General features: G+C 39.9%; 1 protein-coding gene across 3 annotated transcripts in view; it reads left to right on the plus strand.

The window, feature by feature from the left end:
- The window catches only part of CEP128 (centrosomal protein 128), a 400,917-nt gene that overhangs the window by 341,172 nt on the left and 36,022 nt on the right, over positions 1-23,723 (plus strand). For all 3 annotated transcript variants that reach the window (XR_010917028.1, XR_010917026.1, XM_067532353.1), the window contains exons 22-23: positions 4,156-4,269; positions 8,457-8,565. Coding sequence is in view for 1 of the 3 variants with exons in the window: in XM_067532353.1 (XP_067388454.1) it covers positions 4,156-4,269; positions 8,457-8,565 (223 nt within the window). In the remaining 2 variants the exon portion in view is untranslated. The remainder of the gene's footprint in view (positions 1-4,155; positions 4,270-8,456; positions 8,566-23,723) is intronic.

The raw sequence follows: 23,723 nt of genomic DNA on the forward strand, positions 1-23,723 counted from the left end.
TGTTGAAGTTCTTCCATTTTTGATAAATAATTAATTAGTCATTGGAGTAGGGAATTGAACTAGGGTTTTCTAGATCCTTGGTGAGTGGCCTTAACCACCTTCCCAAGCTATAGAGTAATTCTCATGTTTTTTCACTGGCTCAGTGACTATTCATTGTCATTCATAGTAGCAATTCATAGTAATTCATAATTTGTTTATAAAAGGTGGAACACCTTCAATAGGTGAGACTGAGAGACCCACACCAGAATATCCCATCGCATAGTGGTTAAGGTACTCTCCTGCAACTTGGGGTAACTCTAGTTAAAATCCCTTCTCCACATCAGGTGGAAAGGGGAATTGAACCTGGGGCTACATCTTGGCTGACTGTACTAACCACTGGGCTAAACGTTATGAGGGGCACCACAACCATCACCTCCACTGGCAGTCTTGTGAATGGCACTTTAAGTTCCAAAATATTTGGCAAATTCAAATAAAATTTGCAAATAGTTTTGGTTCAACCCAAACTGTATTTTTTGGTAAATAAACTATTTGCCCCCAAAATTTTACCTCTCGGTGCCTCATTTTCCTTGTCTTTTAAGTGGAGCTGATGATACCTATCTCACAGAGGTATGGGTTGGTTGGGCAATTAGTATTTGTGAAGCCCTGTGAGATTACCAAAGGGAAAGCATTAATTATGATTGTTTTTTATATTTACTCACTTCAGCACTGGAAGGTAGCCAATGTTGTAGTGGGGCGACAAACCTTTCAGCACAAAAGGTGGGGAGGAAAAATTTTAGGGAGTGTCACCAGAACACACTTTTCAGAAAAGTGAAATAAACTGTGTAATTTCCACATAGAACAGACAGGACCTCCATTTTTAGATCTTTTCTGAAGAGCCTCTATCCAGTAAACTTGGTGAAACTCAATTTATCTACTGTGGGAGGACAAAGACGAAACTAACCCTACTGCAATTGGTTCATGTGAACAGGGAAATTAGGGGGTTTTTTTAAATGTAAATGTGCTCTGAAAAGTGACATTATAAAAATGGCTTTGTGGGGTTCTATGTCTGTTGTCCCTCAGTGACTTCATAACAAATTTACTCAGTTTACCTATTAGGAGATGAATTTTTTTGTAACTGCCAGTACTGAAAATTAAACCTGGGATCTGAATGGAAAGTTGAGGTCTTTCTGATCATTATCATCATCAGTACTGAGGGTTCTGAGACTAGAACTTAGTTAATAAATCCTGTGGTGAAATGTGTGCCTGATTAAAGCCTGGCTTCCTCTCCTATAGATATGTTGACCCTGCAAAGCCACCCATGAGTAAAAGTAGAAAAAAACTTTGCTTTTTGTCATAAAATATGTAGAAAAAAGATGATCTTCTGGTGAAGTCACTGAACAAGGACTCAAAAGATCTGAGTTCACTGTATGCTCTGTCGCAGACATCTTGTGGAACTGTGGGCAAGATTTTTAATCTCTTCGTGTGTCAGTTCCCCATTGGTAAAATGAGGACAGCACTTTGAGTACTTAATTTCTCCTTCGCTTTGTCTGTCTTGTCTGTTTAGATTTTAAGATATTTGGGGAAGGGGCTGTCTTTACTGTGGTTTTATAGCGCACCTAGCACAGTAAGGCCCCTAGCTTTGGTGAGGCTGTATAGTCATACAATAATATGTAATAATGATATCATCCATAGATGGACCTTAATTCAATGAGAACCTCTGTTGAATAAGATCATGACATTTTTCTGTAGCCATGTTTCTAACCATAAATGTCCAAGCTTTTTGCCCCAAGCCAACTCTTTAGACAACTCAGGAAAAAATGGTTACAGTTACAGGATTATTAAAAGGAAGCCTCACATATTTACTAAGAGTGTATTTTCCAAGACAGAGACGTGATGTCAAAGGGATATTTCTGTTATACTACAATTTTGTCAGATTCTAAAAGCTAAGCAGTGTCAGTCCTGATTTGTGTTTGAATGGAGACCTCCAAAGAACACCACACTACTGTAGAAAATGGTGGTGGTGAATCTGTATATGGGACTCTCCTTTCCAAGTTAGTGATAAGCCAATCTGCCATGGATTCCTGATACAAAATTTAGATCTGCAACTCAGGGTTCAATTCAGATCCAGGATTTTAGTTCTAGCCTATCTATAGTACTCTATGGCTATATAACCCTGTTTGAAAACTTGCCACTTGGTACAATATGAAGTCCAAGTTTCAAATGCTATTTGGCAGTATTTAGTCCTTTATGCTGGAAGCTTTTGATTCTTTTATATAAGACGACAAAATTATGTTTATTAAATGTGAGTTCTGTCATGTTTCTTAATTGGTATGCCATGTAGGTGGTGGTTGTCATTTAAATGCTTGAAAATTATGCTTTTATTCAGTGTTTTCCTAAATTAAGCCATAGTAACTGCCTGACTGCACTATTCTAGAGAGCTAGATTTTTATCCCTTTGCTATGAAGGTAAGGTTTGAGGTACTGTTAGTATTTCAGTTTGAAATGATACATTTTTAAATGATGCTTTGATCCTATAGGAAAAAGTCTCTCTTCTAGAACCTACTAAGTACCGCTACAGCAGAGTCCTGGAATATTACAGTACATTTACAGCAAATTTCACTTTGCTGTAGGATGAACAAGTTAAGCACTCCAACACTGTTCTTTTCCTTCCAAGGCTAATGTTAGTTGTCCCCAAACATCAGTGGAAGGATGGGGTTGGGAAAAAGGAGATACTTGTCTGTCTAATTATGGTTCACAGACTGTGGGACCCCACTACACTCATTCATTAAAGTGGTGCACAGGCTAAAATATGTCTGTTGCATTTTTTTCATTTCCAAGGCATTGTAAGATAGTACCCTCAAATATCTTTCTTATTTATTTTTGTATTAAGGTAAAGTTACAATAAAATGTTAACATACTACATCATAGAATCATAGAAGATTAGGGTTGGAAGGAACCTCAGCAGGTCATCTAGTCCAACCCCTTGCTCAAATCAGGACCAACCCCAACTAAATCATCCCAGCCAGGGCTTTGTCAAGCCGGGTCTTAAAAACCTCTAAGGATGGAGATTCCACTACATCCCTTGGTAACTCATTCCAGTGCTTCACCACCTTCCTAGTGAAAAAGTTTTTCCTAATATCCCACCTACACGTCCCCCACTGCAACTTGTGACCATTGCTCCTTGTTCTGTCATACTTTACTTATTCAGGATCAGGTAATATTCAATGAATTTTGCTAAAGATTATGACTTGCTGGCTGGGGAGCCCGCCTCTTCTGAGTGCTCTAAAAAAGGTAATCATAATTCTAAATACCTATCCTTTTTTTTTTTTTTTTTTTTGAAGCTTCTCTCATGTACATACTTTGTGTGAAAGTTTTTCCATTATAAGGACAGTCCGTATTTTACTAGACCACAATTCCCTAGAAGGAGACATCACATTTTTTCCAATAATGTGTAATTCAAAGTATTGCTACTAACAGTAAAACTTAATTTGTCAGTCTGTTTAAAATATAGATCTGTTTCTGGAGTATTAAGTAAACAGATAAAGGGATCTCTAGGAAATTGGCATTTTGTCATAAAATGAATCTCTTTAATAATTTCCACCCTATCCTGTTTAATTCCTGGACTCAACCACCACATGTACAAGTATGTTCCCTTTTCCCCTCAACCTCTCCAACAGAGTTCCTCCTTAGTAGCAAAAATATGATGGCTCTTAACTGGAGTCAGATGGCACCAATACAGTAATTTATAAAAAATTTCTTTATGAGCTACACAAAGGCAGCTGTATCTAAGTACTCTTAACCAATTTTGTTTCTCCCCAATGAAAAGAAATAAACTGAATTCCTCTGTTGACAGCTATGGCATGATTTCGTTTTTGGGGGAGGTTGTAAGGAATCATTGATTAATCAATTTTAATTAGCAAGGGAAAAAAAGCCTTTTATTTTTAATCTGATTGTTTTCATCTTAACATCAGGGTTCTCTAGAGAGCCTCTTACTCTCTCCTCACCAGCAAGGCAATAGAGTACCTGTATTTCTAGCTCTGAAAGCCAGTACTTAACCAGTCCTGACTGTTTTGAATGTTTGTTAGTAATAATCTTATTTACAGGAAGAGACGAGATTTCTTTCATTAGCTACTCTGTCACCTTACAAAAACATTCAGACCTTTCTATGTGTTTCCAGGAATCTCATCGTCAGAGGGAGATAATTGAGGAGAGATACACTAAATACAAGGAAATTGTGGGCTCTCTACAGCAGCAGCTGGAGGATTCAAAGCGCAGAATCAAAAACTTCAAAGTATGTCTGTCTCCTCTCTCTCTAGTGTTGTTCTGTTTTGCATTCAGTCACCAGCAGATGCACATTTTATGGAGATTAGCTCAAGTTGCAAAGATTGACTAAAATCCTATATGAGCAGTGTTTCTGCTTCACTTATCAGGCCTCGCCTGCCAAGGGTGCAGCTACATAGGCCCCTGTTCTGTCAGCATTTATTCCCTGGAAGCACCCTATTGCACTTTATCTGCTTTCCTTCTGGTCCTCTAACTTAAAAGGTAAATGTAGAGACCTAATTTTCCCCAATTCCCCAAATGAAAAGTGCCCTGTTCTCCTCTCTCAGCTACCAACCTTACAGCAAAGTGCTCATTTATCATGCCACATCTCACTGGATTATGCTGCTAATAGCAGCTTCCTTTAACTGGAAATTGATAATTTCTTGTGGCACAGTGTGGCGGGGCAGCTTCCTGCCCCAGTCAAGAAGGGGTTAAAGAACTTGTAAATCTTTTAAGGGTAGATCCTTAAAAGCTGGAGTCCACGCTTAGGCTGGGTGGCATTCACTGAAAAACTGTGCTAGAGCAGAGCTCCCTGCTCCAAGGCAACAGGCAAGTCTGCTGGGAAGACTGCTTCAGAACACCAGCTGCCCTATGCCCTCTGATGAAAAAGAGGGACCAGCTTTTCCTTACTTTTCTTTTTGAAGCCCTGAGACTCAGCCTTGGTTGTTTTGACATGCAAGGGGTAAGGAGCCCAGATCTTCCTCCCTGGGACTATTGGTCTTCACCCTGCATGAGACTGCAGAGATCTGGCCCTTTTCATGAGCCATGGATGTCTTTTGCCCTTTTCTTTTGGACTGTAACTTTACCCCCAAATGGAAGGAGGCAGACTCCTTAAGATGTATGTACCCCAAGTACATAACACAGACTGCCATCATGCCATCCTCCAGAGAAGGATATCCAAGACAATAGAGGGGCACCCTGCTTAACCCAGGGGAGCAGTCAGTGTGATACAACTTATTACACATGGAAACAGGCAGCAGATGATGGCAAAGACCAAGATCAAACAAAAGGTCCTTACCAATATTCTCACAAAACAACAGAGGCAAAGTGAAACTTGCTTTCTTTCAACTATTTGCAGACAAGAGGTTAAACTCTAGTCAGGTTGCCCAAGACTCCAGGCTATGTTCAGTGATTTAGCTGTATTTGGGGGGCTTTGTTTTGTTTTGGGGTAGTTCTAGATATGTCACGTCTACGGATTCTGAGCTCATAAGCATGGAATTGTTGATCTATTTCCTCTGGCAGAGAAATAAGAGAGTTGTTCTGGGCACTGACTTTCCAACACTGTTGCTATAGTAAGAAGCCCATGACTTCTCTGACATATCCAGGCTGTACTTCTGTAGGAAAGGACTAACAGGAAGTATGCAAGGCAGCATCCCTTTCAGTTCAAGTGCTGGAGTTAATCTTCAACTTCCCCCCCTTTCTGATGTCCCCCCATAGCAGGCACCATCACTAATTACCAAATTTGGGAGAACTGTTGAAATGCTGGCTGGCAGCAAGGCCTGCATCAACTAAAGGTGTAATGCAACATTGCTGACCGAGCTCGCTGTGCTGGCTTGATCTGAACTTCTGTTACGAACCCAATACTAGCCTGATTCCAAAATAATATTTTCCCCTTTATTTAGACAACAGGAAACTTTTCATGGTTTCCCTTTAGTCAGGCCTATTTGGGTTTTTGCACAACATACAGTCCTCTTTGCTGTCACAGCTCTTGCAAATAGAACAGAATGTTCAGAAGCAGGTAACAGAAGGGCACTAATCTGATTTCAGTGATCAGTCTGGCTTAGTTCAAGAAATCCCTCTTTATTGCTTGCCTTTCCTACCCACTGTCTTATCTGCCTCAAATACACTATTGTTTTGTTTCTTTATTTTATTTTTACAATTTGTCATTAGCAATTCTATCACTCAGTCTTATTGACGAGAGAGAGAGAGATCTAGAGAGCTCCAAGTTCCTGCTTGCTGACAGTTTAAATTCACACTTTACATACAGTGCAGTACTCTCACTGTATAAAGTAGCCAAGTATTTGGTAAGTGATAAGGAAGTGTATGTTTAAAGGGAGTTTTTATAAAGAACTTCTCTGGTGTGCGGTAACCTTCTATCAGCCTTTTTACATACAGATTCTTGCCTGAGTTAGCCTCCATCCTCCCGTGTGACCTTCTTCAAACCCTTCCTCACAGAACACTTCTTTCAGCTTGTTTTCTGATGTTAATCTCAGAGAAGGCACTGTTTGGTCTCAATTTTGGACCTGATTATTTTATTTTAAGTAACAAAAATAAAAACAAATACAAACCAGAAACAAAGTGCATATGATCACTCTTTGTAGATTTGCTATCCCAAGAGCAGTTTTGCCCCTTTCTCTTTGTCTTCTCCTTCTCACCCCCTCCCATGCTCTATAATTTAATCTGTTCAATTTAGGCTCATGACAGGCTGTAAAAAGCCCTATTGCCTAGATTAGAAGATCAGGACAAGTTATAAATGCTATCTGGACAGATAAAAATGTGATATTTCCTGCAATGGGGGAGGTGGGGAGTGGTCTGAGTAACATTAAGCACAGCAGCATTGAACTGTCAGTCGGGGGCTGAAAGGTAATGGAGAAAAGAGAACTGAGGGTAGGGAAGGAAGCAGGAGGAAGGGCAGAACAGAGTAATAAAACTGATAATAAAACAATATATAGAATAACAAATGAAATAAGAAAGAAAATAAGAAAATTCACAGTGATGGGCACTATGCAACATAGAATTGAACATTTTAAGAAAAGTTCTGTCCTGAACATTTTACAATCTAAATATCAAAAAAAAAAAAAAAAAAAACACGAAAGGTTTGAAAAAAGGAAGTAACAGAGAAGTTGCCATCTCTGCAAATGGAGAGTCTTGTTGCAATGCAGAGATTTCAGGTGACGTATAGGCCCCAGGAATTGCTCGTTTAATATGTCTGTTTTAAGATTGCATTTCTGGAAGCAGTGAAGATGAAGGAAGAACAGCTTTACAGTTCCACATTCAGGGGAAAAAACCTGAAATTTTGTTTTCCTTTGAAAGGTTATTACTGTAGGATATATATTCTAGGTACCAAGTCCCTCATTGACACATAAGGGGATTAGTGTGTGTAATTCCCCTTAGTATTAATAAGAGCAAATTCCCTGTACAGTAATGGGACAAAAGCTCCCTTTCAGTCTCTAAATTAGTGCTGGGGTCTTTTTTTGTTTCCAGTACTGTTTGTAATGCTAGCAAGAATGATAAATTGCAGGATGCTTTTAAGAAAATTCCCTGAGGTTGTTCGTGAGGAAATTTGGTAGCAAAGTATAGTATTCCATGAACCAATACATCTGAGTGTTATCCTTTCTCATCTGAAGAAATAGAGTAATTCAGAAACTAAGCCAAGCTGTTAATCTTGTTTTGGAGAGCAATATATCTAAAGACAACGTGCTTCAATGCTAAAACACATCTCCAGATATTTTTGGTTAAATTGCACTGTTTAAAATTTCTTCTCTTGCCTCTAGACCAAGTGCCTCCTCGCAACAAAGTAATATGCTGTATGCACATATCCAGATGCTCTTTACTGTGTAAATAAGAACAGCATATATGGGGTTTTACTTTATTTTAAAATTGGGAGAAAAAAATGGAAAAGCAATTTCAGGTTTTCATTGGTGAAATATCAAACCTACATTTAAAAGATAAAATTTTTGGATTTAACTTGTGGGAGGGGAAAATGGAATTGAGGTTTGCAGTTACTTAGATTTCTTGCCGGAACAAGTTGATGTGGATCAGTATTTAGCTGCATCATCAAGGCATGCATGCTCTGTCCTTCTGTTTCATTCTGGGGTCAAGATATGATTATACAGGAAAGGAATCATGCCACATTTATGCAGCTTGTTATAGTGACAAGAAGCAGCCAAGCTCCCTGGGCAAAGCAGAGAAAATAGCTTCTTTCCAGAAGTTCTGAATGTTGACAAGGGCAAGAAATTTGGGACAAAATCAGTTTTAAACTTAACTACAAGATTTATGTTCTGGGGATTGGAATCAGAGTTTATCAGTTTAATGCTAAAAAATACCATCTCTGTGTATAACCAAACTTAAGGCTGTTTTTAATCTCAATAAATAAGGAGATATATAACCTAAGTCATGCAAATTTTTCACAGAAAGCATGTTCATTGCCTTTCTTAGGATGAAAAAACGGATGCTGATGTTTCCAACATACAAGCAGCAACTCTCTCCTCCAACTGGCGGACTAAAACCAGCTTTATGTCTAGCTCATTGCTTTCAGATTCAGGCTGTAAGTATTGTTATTTAATAGGAAAACTCCACAACACAATTGGGTATCCTCTTCTTTGAAAGCAATGTTAGTGGAATGACACAGAGACCCAATTGAAATCATAATAGTATTCCTGCTGGCTTTCACCTTCCAGCACTGAATTTATTGCTTAACCTAATTAGTGTTTGCTGTCACACTGAGATTTTTTCCACTGGGAAATACTGCATTTTGTCAGCAAAGTCCAGAATAAAGAAAATTACATGCATTGTAATGTGAATCCTGGCAATGGCAACTTTAGACTTAAAAGACATTGCATTTCCAGGCCACATGCAGATACCCAACCAGAGCACGCCCTCCAAATTCCTGTTAGTTTTTCTGTCTGACATGAGTGCCAGTGGAGTGTAGCAGTAGAAGCAGAATTCCCTATCCATGCTCTCCTTCTTGGAAAGTTGCTCTTTGGTTGCACCTTCTAGCCCCCCAGTCTATGCACAAGAGGCTGCGGAGGTCTCTCAAAGAGGTAATGATGTGATAAATGGGGGACACTGAAGGGATCATGAACTCCAACTCTGATGGAGCTGCTTCTTTTCTGAACACTACTAAAGAAAGCATCTTTATCAAAACTGACTTACAAAAGTACTTCTGGTCTCTGGATCAGGCGAGTTTGCACCAGACATCAGATATTTAAAAAAAAAATCCTGGAGAATGATACTAATCCCTACAATTTTGTTGCATACACCATTTAATTTCAACATACACAGTTTGTATGCTGTACCATACATTTGCAATATTGTACTCTTTATTTTTCTGAAACAGCATCACAGTTCAGGGTAACCTGCACCTTTGACTCGCCTTTGGTCTCTCCAAGTGTCCCCATACAGGTGATAGGTCGAGTCCTCACCTCCTCAGGGTGGAATCCTATGACTCTGTTGCTCTTAAACTGCATCACAGGAGTGCAGCACTCTGTGTACCGAATGTGATTGCTCAGCAGATCCAATGGGTTTGGCTACCATGGTTCTTCCCTTCTGAGCCATGACCAATGGTGAATAGTTATCCAAAGCAACCTTTTCAAAACCAAGATTTGTTTAATCCCAACAGTAGATATACAGCATGACAAGAGAAAATGTTTTTAAATACAAGAGGTCTACACACATATCTGTCTTGCTTGTAAGCTTGGGCAGGGTAGCTTACCCCAGGTACCCCAACCTCTGGGGACTGGCAGTTCAGTCTGCTCCCCAGAGAAGTTATTTAAATTAAGCACCCAGGTGGACACAAGACCAAATGGATATAAACCAGCCATCAATAAGTTTAGGCTTGAAATTAGACAAAGGTTTCAAACCTTCAGAGGAGTGAAGTTCTGGAACAGCCTTCCATGGTGAGCAGTGAGGGCAAAAAACCTAGCTGGCTTCAAGACTGAGCTTGGCATGAGGCCCACTGGCAACTGCCAGTAGCAAAAATCCCCAATGGCCAGAGAAGGGATACAAGATGGGGAGGGCTCTGCGTTACTACAGATCATTCTTTCCCAGGTATCTACCTGGTGAGTCTTGCCCACATGCTCAAGGTCTAACTGATTGCCATATTTGGGGTTAGGAAAAAATTTTTCCCTGGGTCAGATTGGCAGAGACCCTGGGAGGTTTTCACCTTCCTATGCAACATGGGGCATGGGTCACTTGCAGGTTTAAACCAATGTAAATGGGGAATTCTATAACCTGAAGTGTTTAAACCATGATTTGAGCACTTCAGTAACTCAGCCAGAGTTTAGGAGGTCTATTACAGGAGTGGGTGCTTGAGGTTCTGTGGCATGCAATGTGCAGGAGGTCAGACTAGACTGATCACAAAGGTCCCCTCTGGCTTTAAAGTCTATGAGGTAAAACTTCAAAAGCAAATGATGCCTATATTATCTTTTAAATACTGGCAAATGGGCTATCTGAAGCTATTGTTCCCTTTCATTGACATGTGCAAATAATCTCTGCTGAATTCACCTCTTGCAGTCCTATAGCAAAAAACACAATATCAATCAAACATAACATATAATGTTTATAAAATATTACAAGCATCCCCACATCCTTCAAGCAGAGTAGAGATATTCTCTGAGAATGGCATTTAAAGGAGTTTATTAGATGAGTAATTTTTACCTTCTTCAGCAGTTGTGGTTCTGGGAAATAATTTTGGAAAGTAAATAGATTTGCCAGTCCTTTATTCTTCTTCTCTGAACCCAGACAGGGTTTCTTGCAGTCTAATATAAATACAATGTTTTGGTTGGAACCTTTTGCTAAAATATTGACAGACTGGAGGTTGCCAGACCCTTAGTGAGGATTACAGGCAGGCAGAAAGTTATGAGGGGATGGAAACAATTTTATATTCTGTTCCTTTGAATATGGGGTGGCGGTAAGATAGCTATATAGAGAAGGAACTGGATTGCATCCTTAAGTGTTACCTGACAAAGGGCCTTGAGAAACCGTGGGCCATCTCCGATCCTGTAAAGTGGTAATTAGTGCTTCCATAGCAATCTTCATCTTTATAGCACTAACACTATGCAATGAATATTGTTTGTTATGAGATTATCATAGTCCTTTCATCATCCTTCTTCTGTTACCGTCCTTGGTAGGAATCTTTGACAATTTCCTCTTAGTTTAGTATCAATCAGATGAAACACTGTAACACAATTCTGTGAAAGCCTACAGAAAATCTATGGATTTATTCTGTCTGAATCTGCAGCTCCAGCACATCTCAGCTCTTATGTCCATACAGCACAAGGAAGCTCATCACAGAATCAGAGAGGAAACTCTTTTTAGGTGGAAGCCCTGACTCAGTCTGTCTTGCAGTGCAGTCTAGTAACCATTTCTGACATTTTTCCTGCCTTCTCTCCCGCTATCCAGGATGCAGTGCAAATGAAATAAATTTCCTCTATTTTTTAAAAAGAATTGGACATCTAATGTATTTATTTATTCTAGCATCTATCCACAACATTCTAGATGCTTCACAATACCAAAAAAAAACAACCCCAACATTGTTCAATAAAAAAATTGAAATCTTGCTTAATTAGTTACTCTCTCATCATCTGATAATGATCTCTAGTCTTACAGATCACTGTGTTTTAAAATGGTAATCCAACTTTTACAAATATAATTAAAGAGATTGGGAAACAATAATACTTTTCTAATGTCTCTCATTTGAGGATCTCAAGGTGCTTTATGAGCATTAATTAATTTAGTCTCACAACACCGTTGTAAAGTAGATAATTATTGTTTACATCCATGAGTAAACTGAAAAGTTAAATGACTTGCTTAAGGCCACATATGAGTCAGTGGCAGTCTTAGAAATAGCATTTGAGGCACCTGCCTCCTAGTGTTCTGCTCTAACCACTAGACAGTGTTCCCTCCAAGTGTATGCAATCAGAGTTGAGTGAATAGAAGGGAACATTCACACATTCTGAATTGTGACTTGGTCTGAGCATGTATGTTTGTTTGTTCTTCTCTGTCCATATTCATCTGTTCAAATGTTGCTGGCCTGAATGTTGGGAAAGGTTCCTTTAGTTGTGTAAATACAGGTTTTCAAACGTAGAAAAGGCTCTGCACATCAGAAGTGTTGCCTGAATAAACTTTGTATAGTAGTTTTTATTTTGGGGAGTAAGGCTGATAGGAAGTAGGGAGAGAAATAGGGAGTGAGAGCGCCAGTGATTTTCAAACAGATGAATGATCACTATATTTGAGTAGAATTGAGAAGGAAAGAGTAGAAGGGAATGGAGGTGCTCAAACAGCAGAAATGTCCCTTGTTTGGAGATACTTGGTTTGTGTTCGATACCCAGAGTATGGAGAAAAGTATCCACAACGTAGCCACGTGTTGAGTTCAGAAGGGTCATTGTCCAAGGACAAATCTGGTTCTTTGCTACAGCTTCTTTACATAACGCAAGATTTTCATATTATGCCTAACAGTCTTGATTTTTCTCACTTAAAATGGACGGCTGTATAAGGATTTCTAAGACAAGGTGAGAACAATGTGTGGTTTTGTGCAGTATCTTCATATTGTGAAATTCCAAGTGCTGCTGTTAACTAAATCATTATTTACCAGCCAAGAAATATGTACAGGAAAGTTAAATAGGTAAAGGAATGTCATTATTTTAGTACTGTCATGCAGAACTCCTCCTGCTGGCCCAATTACTTTCCAGATGTTGTTATAAAATTCACATTCAGACCATTATGAGTTTACATGTAATTAACAGTGTTTGATAGTCACCCTGAATCGTCTAATTAAAACACCCTGGTTTAGAGTTAAAAATGAAGTGTTTTTAAATAGATTAATAGAGAAAATATTTAAGATCCTAAATCATTAAGCTAATGCATATGTGGACATAAGTATTACAGATAAAAGTATTTTAAAATAGGTTTCAGTGCAGGATACATTTTCCAGAGTCAGTGATGCACACAAACTGAAATTTCAGCGTTGTGTTTATTGTATAGTTGTATTTCCATCATCTGGTTTCAAATCTGAGATAGTAAGATCCCTTTAGTTTAGAGACTAAAATAATTGTTGCAGGGAACTGAACCTTTTTCATTAGAAGGTAATTGTAATACAGTGAAACTGTGACATTATCTTATTACCTGTAGCCAGAAAAGGGAATTAGGTAAATAGGAATGTTTTTAAAGTAACTGGATCTCATGTAACTGATCAATTATGGACAAAGAGGACCAAGGAAAAAGTAATTTTCCATTAGCAAAGAACGTTGTTGACAAAAATAGTATCAATGACTCATTAAATACTGTACATGAATATATATTTTGAGAATGTCATGGATTAAATTTTCATAGTAGCCACACAGTATTATTGGTTTAACGTTTTCAAATTAAATGGTGATCTTATCAATTTAGGTTAATATAAATGACCTCTCATAGGGACCAAAGTGCCAGTCTAACTGCCACAGGAGATGAATTACTTTCATGTGAGGAGTACGATGTTACCTTTGCAGTAATGGGGGTAAATACAAATGTGACGACTGTGTTTGTGTATTATTACATCTGTCCTTGATTAAATATTCTTTTCTTCCAAATAATAACTGGAAACACAATTAGTGACTATCATTTTTATAACATTTGTGGATTTCAATAAGGAAAGTTGCAGTGGTCTCCCTGGTTCAGGAGACTAGTAATGGGATAAAGATCCTATCACCTCTAGATCATTGGTTCAAGTCTAGGTCAATAGTAGCGAACATCATGAGATGATGGGTCTCTGTCCAGTTCCTAGTGAAAAGGTGGCCATATCAAAATATCAACACCACATGAGGCAATGCACTGTAGGCTTTCTTAAGAAGAGAACAAAAATTGAATGGACCCTTGAAATTGAATTCTTCTTCAACCTTTAGAAGGGAGGTCCCACCAGGGTAGAGAAAAATGATGGACTAAAGTGGGGTGAGCTTGAATAGCCACTCCCCATGATGTACCTGTTCTTTGGATGAACAATGGAATTCATTCTCTAGAACTGATCAGAAAGACCTTTCACCAGCATTAAACTCTCTGGTGTAAAAAAAGGGACTGCTTGATAAGAACATTAATCCCACTGTAAACCTTATGGAATATCTGTAGTCAACAACATATGGGCAAAGTTCCTTTCTAAGAATGTGAATGTGGCAGAAAGATTGTTGCTTATTGAGTTTTTCTTTATTTTTATAATTGATTGGGGAGGCGTTTCCAATATGGAAATTAGGCAAAACAGGCTTTTAAAAACCTGAGGTGATGTGGAGAACTTTTCTGTTGCCCATATGGTAAACAATTACCAATTATAATCTTGTGTGTATGTCAGTTTTTCTTGTTTTTTCATACTTAACGGAAAGGAATTGAATACAAAATCTTTTCAACGTTTTAGTTTCTCTTGTCTGTTCTGTAGAAATATTTTAGTCAAGTGTTTTAAGGCTCTGTAGGGAGGCAGGCTTTAGAATCTTTGTTTTGTGCTCTTTTTTGCTAGTTGATTCTGAAGGAATATATATTTTTATTCACATGATTAGGTTTTTAAATTTCTCAGTGTGCTTACTGCTTCCCCTCTTAATAGCAATTGCTATTGTGGTGGTTTTTACCTTTGTCAAGAAAATGAGTTTCCTCCAAAACCATCAGTATCACTTTGTAAACTTGATGTGTCACTTAAATGGTGAGCCTAATCTCTACCAAGCAAAGAACTGTAGGTCCTGAAGTTATTTCCAGAATTTTTAAGGACTGTGAAATATTCTGGCAGCAATTCACATGAGCAACTCTTCTTGCCATCATCATTGAGTGGCAGGTAATAAATCAGCCATTTGAGTCACCTCAGTGTCATATGCTCCCTGCACTTTTAATTTCAAGTGGTGATATTATCAGCTCTAATTTAAGGCTTTGACAGTCATATCTGATCTTCTTTTCCTGAGCCCCATGGTATTTAATGAAACCGACAATGAGTCTCTCTTACTTTGTCACCCATTGCCTATGGCTAATTTATCTCCTTGCTTGTTCAGAAACAAAACTAGACTTTAGTCATGTGAACCAATAATATTTTTGCTCCATCACTCCCAGTATCTGGGTGCTAGATCTTATAATGTTATATATTTCTCCCTATATTCTCATGAAGGGTTCCAGATTAAAACCCTGGGAATTGAGGTCTTCTACAGAATGAAAACAATATAGCCAATAGCACTACAAGCTTCCCCTATGCTTCCCTGCAAGTTTGGTTCAGCCCTGATTTGGAGAGATTATTGTAGGGAGGAGAGGAGACAATTTTGATATAAGTTAGAAATGAGGCTCTGGAATCAAACCTTGATCTATGTAAAATTGGTGGCGCGAAAGAGGGAAAAAATGATTAAAAAAAACCCCTGCAATATGTGTTTGTATAAATATATTTAGTGTGGAGATGCTAATTACAGCAGTCAGTGAAAGGGATAGCAGTTAGTCATCTGCTTCACGTCTGGTCTTCATGTTTTTGTTATAATTTCAACAATTACAATATCTTTTCCATAACCAGCTATTTTATAGAGTACTGTGGGAACTAGTTTTGCTTACTATACCCATGTTCTTAGAAAGGAAGAGGTTTAACTGAGAGCATAATTTAGACAAGAAGGCACTCATTAGATACATGGTTTGCAATCCATATTATTTTCAGCTGCAACTGAAAAAAGGTTAGCCTAAAAAAAAATCAGCTACTGGCTGTTATCTGTAGAATAATCCTCAGAAATTGTTTTTTTCATGGCCACTGTGTTTTTCTGCAGTTTTATATTACTAAGCTTCTAACTATTGCAGATGCTCTGCATTAGTTCTGTAAATTGATTCCTGTCCTTCTGTTTGTACAGTTTATCATTTCAAGGTTTTGACCTGGAATATTTCCCAGAAGCCATATTGCTTCTAGACTTTATATTGTTGATGAGTGCCTGACTCTATCCCATGCTTTCATACCCTAAGCCTTTAGAGAGAGGAAAATAATGGTTAGTCTTCCTGATTTCATTTAACTGGGATCATAGCATTCCCTTACCCCTTTGCTTTGCTGATACATAGCGCTCTTATATCACCATGGTATATAGTAGGGATGGACTAACCACTGGACAAAATAAGTAATCCGGAACCTTTGTCCTTCCACTATAACACACACACACTCACTCCAGTAATGATTTGTTGGCATCATAGCAAAGATAGGTTTTAAGGGAGGATAGAAAAGAGAATAAGGTGGGAGCTTTGCAAATTTTGATATAGAGTTCTTATCAAATATAAGGGACAGCGTGGCAGAAAGCACAAAGGCACAGTGGGCAAGCTATGATCAAGACACATGTCATGGGCAAAGCAAAGTCAGGGTTAATGTTGCAGTAAGAAATTAGATTTGAAAGACAGGTTAGGACTAAATGGTAAAATATACCATGTAAAATTTGTAGTGTAGTGGGAGACAGTGGTGGGATGCAAAGATGGGTATGAAGTGGTTGGAACAATGGGCCAGGAACAGAAGCATGCACGGGGGGGGGGGGAGGGGGGAAGGGGAAGGAGCAGAGGTACAGGCCCCCACCAAAATCTCCATGTGTCCCTGCAGCCAAGGGAGGAAGGAAGCATCAGGGCAGCTGGCTGCCAGCTGACTCCTCCTCTCTGTACCTCTACAGCTGCAGCCTGCTGCTGGAGTCCCACCTCAGTGGGTGGTCTGCAAAGCAGGCAGCTGTGCAGGGACTTCAGCACCAGGGAAGGAGAAGAAGCAACTTGTAGTGGTGGAGGGAGAAGGAGCTCAGCCAGCTGCCCTGCTGCTTCCTCCCTCCCCAGGCTGCAGGGACACGGAGAGTACTGCTGCCAGGGGAAGCTGCTGCCTTCTTGCTGCTGGGCATCCCCGCCAGAGGCATCACAAGAAATCTGAAGGGGGGGGGGAGTCATGCGAATCTTTCATTTATGTGTGTTTAACTTGCCCCTCCAAAAATATTCAAATTTAAATACCTGCGCGCACCCTTGGCCAGAAAGATGAGCCTAAAGACAACATTTTGAAAGAACATCTCAAGCACAGAGTGATGTCTGTTAAAACTTTTATCTTAGTTATTGTAACTGCAGATTCAACTCTTAGTCATAGGTATCTAATATCTAAGTATGGGACCCTTACTGAGTGGTGGAGGCACTCTAGTGACAGATGGTGTGGAAAAAGCTGAAGTACTCAATCCTTTTTTTGCCTCTGTGGTCACAGACAAGGTCAGCTCCCAGACTATTGCACTGGGCAGCACAGTATAAGAAGGAAGTGAGCAGATACAGGACCATTTAGAAAAGCTGGACATGCACAAGTCCATGGGATCAGATGCAATGCATCTGAAGGTGCTGAGGGAATTGGTTTATGTGATTGCAGAGCCACTGGCCATTATCTTTGAAAACTCTTCGTGATCGGGGGAGCTCCCAACAATTGGAAAAAGGCAAATATTGTGCCCATCTTTAAAAAAGGAAAGAAGGAGGATCTGGGGATATACAGACCAATCAGCTTTACCTCAGTCCCTGGAAAAATCATGGAGCCAGGTCCTCAAAGAATCTATTTAGAAGCAGTTGGAGGAGAGGAAGGTGATTGGGAACAATCAGCATGGATTCACCAAAGGCAAGTCATGCCTGACCAACCTGATTGCCTTCTATGATGACATGACTGGCTCTGTGGATGTGGAGAAAGCGATGGACATGATATACCTCGACTTTAGCAAAGCTTTTGATATGGTATCCCACAGTATTCTTGCCAGCAAGTTAAAGAAGTATGGCTTGGATGAATGGACTGTAAGGTGGACACAAAGCTGGCTGGATTCTTGGGCTCAATGGATAGTGGTTAACTGCTCGATGTCTAGTTGGCAGCCGGTATCAAGCAGAGTGCCCCAGGGTCAGTCCCAGGGCTGGTTTTGTTCATCATCTTCACTAATGAGCTGGATGATGGGGTGAATTGCACACTCACAAGTTTGCAGATAATTCTAAGCTGGGGAAAGTGGTAGATATGCTGGAGGGTAGGGATAGGATCCAGAGTGACCTAGACAAATTGGAGGATTGGGCCAAAAGAAATCTAAATTCAACTAAGACAAGTGCAGAGTCCTGCACTTAGGACAGAAGAATCCTGTGCACTGCTACAGACTGGGGACCAACTGGCTAAGAAGCAGTTCTGCAGAAATGAACCTGGAAGTTACAGTGGAGAAGAAGCTGGATATGAGTCAACAGTGTGCCCTTCTTGCCAAGAAGGCTAATATAATATTGGGCTGCATTAGCATTGCCAGCAATTGCCAGCAAATTAGCATTGCCAGCAAATCAAGGGGAATGATTATTCCCCTCAATTTGGCACTGGAGTACTGTGTCCAGTTTTGGGCGTCCCACTACAGAAAGGAGGTGGACAAATTGGAGAGAGTCCAGAAGAGGCTAACAAAATTATTAGGGGCTAGGGCACATAACTTATGTGGAGAGGCTGAGGGAACTGGATTTATTTAGTCTGTAGAAGAGAAGAGCAGGGGGAGATTTGATAGCAGCCTTCAACTATGTGAAGGGGGTATCCAAAGAGGATGGAGCTAGGCTGTTCTCAGTGGTGGCAGGCGACAGAACAAAGACCAATGAACTCAAGTTGCAATGGGGGTTGTTTAGGTTGGATATTAGGAAAAACTTTTTCACTAGGAGGGTGGTGCACTGGAATGGGTTACCTGGAAGGTGGTGGAATCTCCGTCTTTAGAGGTTTTTAAGGCACAGCTTGACAAAACACTGGCAGGGATGATTTAATTAGGGTTGGTCCTAATTTGAGTAGTGGGTTGGACTAGATGTCCTGCTGAGGTCCCTTCCAACTCTAATATTCTATTATAATACTTTTAAAATCTTTGCTGAACTTTTTGCCTCAGTATCCTATGGCAACAAATTCCACAGGTTATTTATACATTGGTTTAAAAGAGCATTTATTTTGTGTGTGTTAAACTTATTGCCTCTGATTTTATCAGGTGCCTTCTAGTTGTTGTATTACTGGAAAGGCAAACAGGAACTGTCTACTGTTTGCATCTGTATAAGTCTATATACCACTTCCTTTATTACTAGCTACCAGCTTGTAGTGAAAGCTGTAGTAAAGGTTGCAAAATTATGTCCATTTCGTATCCCTGCTTTTAAGACCTTCACAGGTCTCTGGAAAAACACTCCTGAAACTTTCTATTAAGCCATTTTTTATTTGTGGGATGGTGAAAAAAGCATAGACTTTTTCCACTGTAAAAGAAAAATCTACTATACTTTTTTCAATGAGATAACTAAAAAATAGCCGAACTCTGTAATCTTGTGTGTCAGTAGTACTCTGCTAAATGGCTCAAATTAACAAAGATAGGAACTTGTTGAAAACTGCATACTGAGGCCAGATCTGTGCCACAGACTTCTGCCAACAGAGCTCTGTCAGTCACAGGTTTGATGAGATGTTATCCCTGACAAACATAACTGTGCCAGCAAAAACCCTTAGTTTAAATACAGCTATGCTGGCAAAAGTTCATGTTTGCCAGTATAGCTTCCTTTGCTCAGGGATGGTGGAATAAGCTATACTGGTAAAAGTGTAGCTTTCCTGGTATATGTATAAGCTGGGTCTCCTGTAGGAGTGCTTTGCTAATATCATATACCTATATTGGTATAGTGTTCCTAGTGTAGACATGGCCTGAATTTGTAAAAAATGTCACCCACTTTGCAAGTACCTAGTTCCAGAGAGATGAACTATGTTTGCATGAGGAGTGCTAGAAATGCACTCTCTTACAAAACAAGTGAGATGTTCTAGGCAGTATTTCTATGCCTAGACACCACTCACTGTTTGTTATCCTCTAGTGTTCAGGTTTTTGCTGTAGAAGATTCTTAGTGTCTGAAACTTGCTGCTCTCTGAAATCCATCTGAGTCTATCACTTCCTGCTGTTATTAAATAAAAATAAAAAAGCTCTAAAGTCCTTTTTATTCCAAAGATGGATTTTATTTGACTAGTGTTGCCCATTATATTTCCCATTTTTTTTCTTTCTTCTGCCCAGTTTGTAGCGCTCATGATGTGGTAGACAGAATGGTTTACATGTTCCCATGTTAGTGGGAAAGATGGAAAAAATCATCATTTTATTTAACTCTTTCTTGTTGCAGATTATTATTATTTTATTTTATTATTTATATTAGGGTTGCACCAAAAGGTCCCAGCAGAGAGTGTGCTAAATCCTATTCAAACCCTATTCAATGAGATAGACCTTGTCCCAAAGAGCTTACTGTCTAAATAGACAAGACAAATAGTGGATTAAAGGAAATAAGATTATCCACATTTTACAGATAGGACAACAAACATGAAGATTAAGGGTGAAATTCCGGCCCCATTGAAGTCAATGGGACTCAGTGACTTCCAAGGTCACACAGAAAGCATGTGGCAGAGCCCAGTTGAACCCAAATTTACTAAGTCCAATGCCTTAACCACTAGACCATCCCTTGCTCCTACAAAATTACATTAGCTTTAATGGGAAGAGACCAGTGAGACAAAGCCCTGAATGTAATGAACATTAGATAAATGGTCAGTTTTCAGAATGCAGAGAGGTAAAAAGTGGTGCCTCCAGGGTTCTGGACTGGGACTAGTGCTGTTCAACATATTCATAAATGATCTGGAAAAAAAGGTAAAGAATGGAATGGCAAAATTTGCAAATGATACACAATTACTCAAGATAGTTAAATCCAAAGCAGATTGTGAAGAGTTACAAAGGGATCTCACAAAACTGAGTGATTGAGCAAAAAATGGCAGATGAAATTCAATGCAGATAAATGCAAAGTAATGCACATTGGAAAACATAATCCCAACTATACATACAAAATGATGGGGTCTAAATTAGAGATTTTTGTTGTCATTTTGGATAGTTTTCTAAAAACATCCGCTCAATGTGCAGTGGCAGTCACAAAAGGTAACAGAATATTGGGAACCATTAGGAAAGGAGACAGAAAATATCAAATGCCACCATATAAATCTATGGTATGCCCACACCTTGAATACTGTATGCATTTCTGGATACCCTATCTCAAAAAAGATATATTAGAATTGGAAAAGGTATAGAGAAGGGCAACAAAAATGATTAAGGGTATGGAACAGCTTCCATATGAAGAGAGATTAAAAAGACTGGGACTTTTCACCTTGGAAAAGAGACGACTACTAGGGGCTATACAATCAAGACTGGTGTAAAGATAAGTGAATAAGGAAGTGTTATTTATTCCTTTGCATAACACAAGAACCAGGGGTCACCCAATGAAATTAATAGGTAACAGGTTTAAAACAAACAAAAGGAAGTACTTCTTCACACAACGTACAGTCAACCTGTGGAACTCATTGCCCGGGGATGTTGTGAAGGCCAAAACTATAACAGGGTTAAAAAAAAAACTAGATAAATTCATGGAGGATCGGTTCATCTATGATTGTTGCCAAGATGGTTAAGGATGCAACCCTCATGCTTTGGGTGTCCCTAGCCTCTGACTGCCAGAAGCTGGGAGTGGATGACTGGTGGATGGATCACTCAATAATTGCCTGTTCTGTTCATTCCGTCTGAAACACCTGGCATTGGCCACTGTTGGAAGACAGAATACTGGGCTACATGGATCATTGGTCTGACTAAATATGGCTGTTTGTAGATCTTTTGGGAGGAACTTGACATGTGTTTTCTTTTTATTTTCCCCTGATAGCTGCATAAATGACATTGCAAAAATTTGTTTAATTTTACCAGCAGGTTCTCTGTAACAGCTTTTCTCTTTATTTCCCCCCCCCCCAAAATAGCATTCTGAATTCTAGTTTTCTTGGGAGATGAGCATTGTAAATGTTTAATGAATAAATAGTACCATGACTGAGAGATTAGTGACAAATGTGCTCTTCGTGTTTCCTGCCAACCTGTGTCAGCCTCACACTGGGAATGGCTGTGTTCTACCCAGATCAGTCGTTAGGTTTTCAATACTATCGTTACTCATTTGGATTGTCTAGCACCACGAGGCCTCTTAATTTTATGTTCTGCAACAGGAGTCGCTTCACAGATTTGGGACTCCTAAGTTAACAAAACTGAATATGTTGTAACACTTACGTACTGCTTTTCATCTGCAAAGCCTTTTACAAACAGCAAAGCCTAATAACTTTGCTGTGAAGTAAGTAGTATGTTCCCCGTTTCATTGATGTGCATCCAGTAGCATGTCATTTTTGACTAGCCCATGGTCACAGGCGAAGGGAACAGCAGAGCTAGGATTAGAATTCAAGAGTTCCTGTCTTCAGTCTTGTGCTTAGCTTGTTAGACTCTGCCTCTCTCTAATATGGTCTGTGGAAATTTTCCAGATTTATCTGAGTGTGGAAGAGAAAAGTGTGTGCATTCAGAAAAGAAGTTTGTGGCAAATAATGATGGTTTCACACTTAAAAAGCTAACACTATGTCATTCTTAAGGGAATTCCAGTTTCTTCTTTGAGTAGTGTCCCTGTGGGTGCTCCACTGTAGGTGTGTGTGCATCCTTGCACTGCTGATTGGAGAACTTTGGTAGCAGTGTCCGTTGGGCATGCACATGTTCTGTCTCTCCTTGTGCTGCACCATGAGGCTAGCCAGCACACATGGGCTAACCATCCTCAGTTCCTTTTCAACTGCCCCTGGCTAGAGATGGAGCTTTTAGCTGTCTGTTAGCAGATTGTTAAGTTCCTTTTCAGTTGTTAGTCTTTTACTTTGCAAACCTTCTAGTTTGCTTATCTTATATTTTATTTGGATGTGCCCCCCACAAAAAAAGAGAAAAGAAAAAGAAAAGACTTTGTTCGTATGTCAACTTCGGTGCGGGGAGGGACCCCCTTGGCCAAGGGTATGCCTGGCACTCCAGGCTTCAAAATGTGTCCCACTTTCAGCAAGGCAATCCCAGTCGCAGACAAACACTCTCAGTGCATCCACTGCCTAGGTGAGGGCCATAGCCAAAGCAAGTTCTCCCTATGCCAACAACGCCGACTGAGATCTCGCAAAGACAGATAGCTTTGCCAGAAGGTCATCTTTATAGAGGCAGCTCTCTGACCACAGCCCTCAGGCAGGCGTGAACCTTCTCCGCAACCTTCTACGTGGAAGGAGAGTGAGTTGAATGACGGTCAGGGGCTGTTCTCATGAATTGAGAAAAAGAGCCGGGACCCCCCTTAGCAAACCCAGGGATGACCAAAAGTGATCTCCATCTTGCTTAGTATTCTTGGCACCGTGAGCACCAAGATAATCCAGTACCCAGGCCTCCCACCAATTGTCTGACTCCACTGATAAGCCCATGTACCCTTTAGTCACGGGCACTGAAGCCACAGTATGCAAGGACAAGGTCAAATGCCCTAAGATGCTTCTGGTACGTGAGTTGGTATTGGTACCGCCAGCGACACCAGCCCATTTGGCACCAGAGAGGTTGGCACCAGCATGGTCCTTATTACTTGTACTGACACCAGGGCGATTGGTACCAGCACATTTCCAGAAATCCAAAGACCGGATGTTCTTAAAGGTCACTGACTCTCCAGACCTCTGTACCGGAGTTCCGGAACCATGCTGCAGCCACTCAAGGGCAGCTCCCCTTGACTATATCCTGCTCAGTCATTGTTGGGAGTGGGATCAGACAGCAAACCAGATGAGGCTTCCATGTACTCCTCCTAGGCTTCATATAGGACCCATTACCAACAGGGTCTGGGGATGTACATCAGATGGCACCGCCACCATTCTGGTATGGGCACCTCCACCAGGCCCTATACCACCAC

This window comes from Emydura macquarii, unplaced genomic scaffold, assembly GCF_026122565.2.
Source record: "Emydura macquarii macquarii isolate MOO-44397 ecotype Brisbane River unplaced genomic scaffold, CSIRO-AGI_Emac_v2 contig_374, whole genome shotgun sequence".
Taxonomy (NCBI): Eukaryota; Metazoa; Chordata; order Testudines; family Chelidae; genus Emydura; species Emydura macquarii.